This window comes from Sinocyclocheilus anshuiensis, unplaced genomic scaffold (assembly GCF_001515605.1).
Source record: "Sinocyclocheilus anshuiensis isolate Anshui unplaced genomic scaffold, SAMN03320099.WGS_v1.1 scaffold838, whole genome shotgun sequence".
Classification (NCBI taxonomy): domain Eukaryota; kingdom Metazoa; phylum Chordata; class Actinopteri; order Cypriniformes; family Cyprinidae; genus Sinocyclocheilus; species Sinocyclocheilus anshuiensis.
In genome coordinates this window covers 236732-241891 of record NW_015539915.1, presented here as the reverse complement: position 1 = coordinate 241891, position 5160 = coordinate 236732, and the positions used below count along the sequence as shown (strand labels likewise).

Genomic DNA, 5160 nt, shown 5'->3' with positions numbered 1-5160 from the left:
ACATCTTCCACAGCCTGTGAGGTCTGCATTACTCTGCCGGCCGGCTCTGGAGTCCCCAAGGACTAGTTTGCTGTTTTTGTGATTGTTCTATTGTTTTGGTTTTGCCTTGTGAGAAATAAATCTCCGTTTTTCACCTACTTCTCTGCATTTGAGACCTTTGTAATACTGGGGATCTGACAGAATCTACTCACCATGTCATGGACACAGCAGAGGAGACAGAGTTGCGCCGAGCCCTTGTACAGCAGGGCACTCTTCTGGGTCGGCAATAGGAGGAACTCGCGGCTTCTCGCCGCGCCTACACCGAGATCTCTCTCCAGCTCAACCAGCTGGCGGAGTGCCTTGATCAGCTGCAGTCTAACCCTCCCGCTGCCCAAGTTGTAACGCCTTCTCCCAACCCCGATGGAGCGGTTCTCCATTGCGTTGAACCGCGGCTCAATCCTCCTGCTCCATACTCAGGTGAGCCTAATAAATGTCGCTCCTTCTTATCCCAATGCTCTCTGACTTTCTCGCTCCAGCCTTCCTGTTTTCCCACAGAGCAGTCCAAGGTGGCATTTACCATCACGCTCTTGGTGGGTCAAGCGAGAGAGAGGGGAATGGCCATGTGGGATAACAAACATCACTGCTGTTCTTCGTTTGAGAGTTTCTCGGAGGATCTACGCAAAGTTTTCGATCACTCTGCTTGAGGAACCGAGGCGGCACGAGCTTTATCGCTGCTACAGCAGGGAGAGCAATCGTATCGGGGTACTCTATTAAGTTTTGTACACTCGCCGCGTGCTGTGGCTGGAATGCTAAGGTGCTCTGGGACCATTTTTTTCCACGGTCTGGCTGAATACATCAAGGATGAGATCTATTCTCTCAAACTGCCCTCTAATCTGGACGATTTGAACGACCTCGCCATCCGGGTGGGTAACGAGAGAGAAAATCGCTTTTAAAGTTGTCCAAATGAAGTTCTTAGCAATGCATATTACTAATCAAAAAATAAGTTTTGATATATTTACCGAAGGAAATTGACAAAATATCTTCATGCAACATGATCTTTAGTTAATATCCTAATGATTTTTTGGCATAAAAGAAAAATCTATAATTTTGACATACAATGTATTGTTGGCTATTGCTACAAATATAACCGTGCGACTTATGACTGGTTTTGTGGTCCAGGGTCATCAATCTGAAACAAGAACTTCTTCAATTCAATTAACCACAGTGTATTTCAATTCACAATTTATGAAATCACTGAAATTATACAAATACATTTGTAATCTAATGCTAAGACACTTTCATCTTCTTGCAGCTTGCTCAGAGGTTTTAGATTCGCTGTTCTTTTAGTTGCGTTGTTGACCATGCACATCTTGTCAAATAGCTATAATATAACAATCCAGTAAGATGAGTATGATTGACGAGATGCACAATGACTTCAATGTTTATCAATCAGCTCCCAGACAAGCGCATGAATCTGTTCCATCCAGAGCTCAACTGCATAATCCATTCAAGAGTATTGAAAACAGGTATGTGTGCATTGAGGATAAATCAGTACTGTGATTGTTCAAGTATGGAAGGCCAGAAGGAATGCAGAGAAGTCCGGCTCTCAGAGTTCCTCTAAGAGCAGTCTTTTGGAAAAACATCTCTTTGGCTGTTTCAAAGCAAGGCTGGTCTCTCCTGTAGAACAACATACCAATGACACAGTCTCCACACACGCGCGCACACACACACACACACATGCACACTGCTTACAGTGTTTAAATTCCTGTTCATTTAAACTAGGGTGTGTTTCTGTGATACTAAGAGTCTCTGCTTACGCACAAGAACAAAAGAGCTTACTGTCCTGTAAGGACAAACACTTCTCTAAATATACAGACACACATACACAGCGGGATTTCATAAAATGAAATTAAACATAATATAACTCTCTATTATAAAAGACACCCCTCCCCTCTAGAATAACATAATGCCCCCAGTCATCTATATAAGAAGTGACATAATCTAATAAGCATGCATGTTTTTGCATAAATGCATAAATTAGTGAGCTTCAACCTCCAATATTATAATTTGATTACACCAGATCTTCCCTCTGTAGTTTCTAAACTCAGCATCATAATGTACTATGCGATAAAATGGAGACAATGAGTACCCAAATTATAGCTACCACTATCCTTCCACAAAAATGGAATGATGTAAAAATGATAAGAAGGAATATTCTCAGGATTTTGCCAAGCAGCATATGCTCCTGGAACAACATTCTCATGAACTAGATTTTAAAATCAGATTTTATTCCTTTCACTATCCTTAATATCTGATTGGATGACGATGTTGCTGGTAGCTTAGTGGTTACAAACTGGTACTAGTAGTAACCCATGCAAACTGTTCCTCTTGTAAGCTGTTTTGGATAATATAAAATTAGATAATAATCAACTCACAAATATTACAAGCAGTGTGCATCAGGGTTTGATGATTTTTCATTGGTTCCACCCAACGCAGTCTCATGGCACCTGTGATAGGGACCCGAGCAGTCACAAGGAGGATCTCATCGTGATGTAAACACAGGAGTGATGTTGGCATCCAAAAAGGTGTTTATTTAGGGCAGATGTGCAAAAATGTGCAAATAAATATGTTTAAGAGCATAAAAACAAAGCTTATTAATAAAAAGTCTAAAACTGCAAGGTACTAAAAACAGTATTACTGTAATTCCCCTCTACAACGAGGCCGGAGTTTACTGTGCTTAAAGGGATAGTTCACCCAAAAATGAAAATTACCCCATGATTTACTCACCCTCAAGCCATTCTATATGGCTTTCTTCTTTCAGACGATTACAATCGGAGTTATATTAAAAATGTCCTGGCTCTTCCAAGCTTTATAATGGCAATGAATGTGTCACAGTTTAGGGTGCCTCATTGGCTCCCCCTGCTGTCTGTGTTGTCCCGTCACTTTCGGCAGCTTGTGACCTGGGCAATCAACGCTGATCGTTGCCTCGCTATCTCTCTGGTCGCCTGTCCTGTGCGAACGCTGGGTCTGGGACAGCTTCCACAGCCCGTGAGGTCCGCATTACTCTGCTGGTCGGCTCTGGAGTCCCCAAGGACTAGTTCGCTAATTTTGTTATTGTTCTATTGTTTTGGTTTTGCCTTGTGAGAAATAAATCTCCGTTTTTCACCTACTTCTCTGCATTTGAGACCTTTGTAATACTGGGGATCTGACAGAATCTACTCACCATGTCATGGACACAGCAGAGGAGACAGAGTTGCGCCGAGCCCTTGTACAGCAGGGCACTCTTCTGGGTCGGCAATAGGAGGAACTCGCGGCTTCTCGCCGCGCCTACACCGAGATCTCTCTCCAGCTCAACCAGCTGGCGGAGTGCCTTGATCAGCTGCAGTCTAACCCTCCCGCTGCCCAAGTTGTAACGCCTTCTCCCAACCCCGATGGAGCGGTTCTCCATTGCGTTGAACCGCGGCTCAATCCTCCTGCTCCATACTCAGGTGAGCCTAATAAATGTCGCTCCTTCTTATCCCAATGCTCTCTGACTTTCTCGCTCCAGCCTTCCTGTTTTCCCACAGAGCAGTCCAAGGTGGCATTTACCATCACGCTCTTGGTGGGTCAAGCGAGAGAGAGGGGAATGGCCATGTGGGATAACAAACATCACTGCTGTTCTTCGTTTGAGAGTTTCTCGGAGGATCTACGCAAAGTTTTCGATCACTCTGCTTGAGGAACCGAGGCGGCACGAGCTTTATCGCTGCTACAGCAGGGAGAGCAATCGTATCGGGGTACTCTATTAAGTTTTGTACACTCGCCGCGTGCTGTGGCTGGAATGCTAAGGTGCTCTGGGACCATTTTTTTCCACGGTCTGGCTGAATACATCAAGGATGAGATCTATTCTCTCAAACTGCCCTCTAATCTGGACGATTTGAACGACCTCGCCATCCGGGTGGGTAACCGGATTGCACTCCATTCTCGACATCGGAGGAGTGTGTTTCCTGCTGAGCCCGTCACTAGAGCTGCGTCAGGCAGCGAGTGACACGCCATCCCAATGTCTCGTTTTCCCGGAGGAGGAACCGATGCAGGCCGGGAGAGCACGGCTGACTGTAAGGGAGCGACATTATCGCCTGGACAATCAACCGTGTCTCTACTGCGGGGAAGCAGATCACGTGGCAGCTTCGTGCCGGCAGGCATTCTGTGTTGCAGGAGGAGCCGGTGAATCTGGCGGATGTACCGGAGGCTTACCATGACTTGAGAGCGGTTTTCAGTAAGTCCAGAGCTTAATCTCTGCCTCCGCACCGACGTACGATTGTGCGATAGACCTGTTGCCTGGCACTTCTCTGCCTAAGGGGCGCCTTTACTCTCTGTCCGGACCCGAGAGGGACGCCATGGAGAGGTATATTCACGATTCTGAGGTAGCATGCATTATCCATCCCTCTTCCTCTCCAGCTGGGGCGGGGTTCTTCTTCGTGGAGAAGAAGGATGGTTTGCTGCGCCCCTGTATAGACTATCGGGGGTTGATTGACATCACGGTGAAGAATCGTTATCCTTTGCCATTGATGTCATCTGCCTTCGAGCTATTGCAGGGGGCAACCATCTTTACGAAGTTGGACCTCTGCAATGCGTATCACCTAGTTCGGATTAGGGAGGGGGACGGATGGAAGACCGCCTTTAACACCCCTACGGGGCACTTTGAGTATTTGGTCATACCGTTTGGGCTTTCCAACTCCCCGGCGGTCTTCCAGGCACTCGTCAACGACGTGCTCAGAGACATGGTCGACCGGTTTGTTTTTGTCTTCCTCGACGATATCCTGATCTTCTCTCAGAACTAGCGCGATCATGTCCAGCACGTCAGACGAGTGCTCTAGCGGCTATTTGAGAATCGTTTATTCGCCAAGGTAGAGAAGTTTGAGTTTCACGCATGGTCGGTTCCGTTCCTGGGATTTATCCTCTCTCCCGAGGGTATGCAAATGGATCCCGCCAAGGTAAAAGCAGTTGCTGATTGGCCCACCCCAGATAGTCGTAGAGCGGTCCAGAGATTTCTGAGGTTTGCCAATTTTTACAGGAGATTAATTCGGAACTTTAGCCAGGTCGCCCTTCCTCTGACTGATCTTTGACTGAGGCTGAGGCTAGTCCCATCCTCCCTGTGGCCATTCTGCCTCCCGAATGGGTGGTGGTGGCGGTCACCTGGGGGGT

General features: G+C 46.7%; 1 protein-coding gene across 1 annotated transcript; it reads left to right on the top strand.

The window, feature by feature from the left end:
- The first annotated feature begins 4352 nt into the window (after positions 1–4352).
- On the top strand, positions 4353–4796 carry LOC107686478 (RNA-directed DNA polymerase homolog). The gene has a single exon (XM_016483516.1). The coding sequence runs from the start codon at positions 4353–4355 to the stop codon at positions 4794–4796; it is 444 nt and encodes a 147-aa protein (XP_016339002.1).
- The last annotated feature ends 364 nt before the right edge of the window (positions 4797–5160 follow it).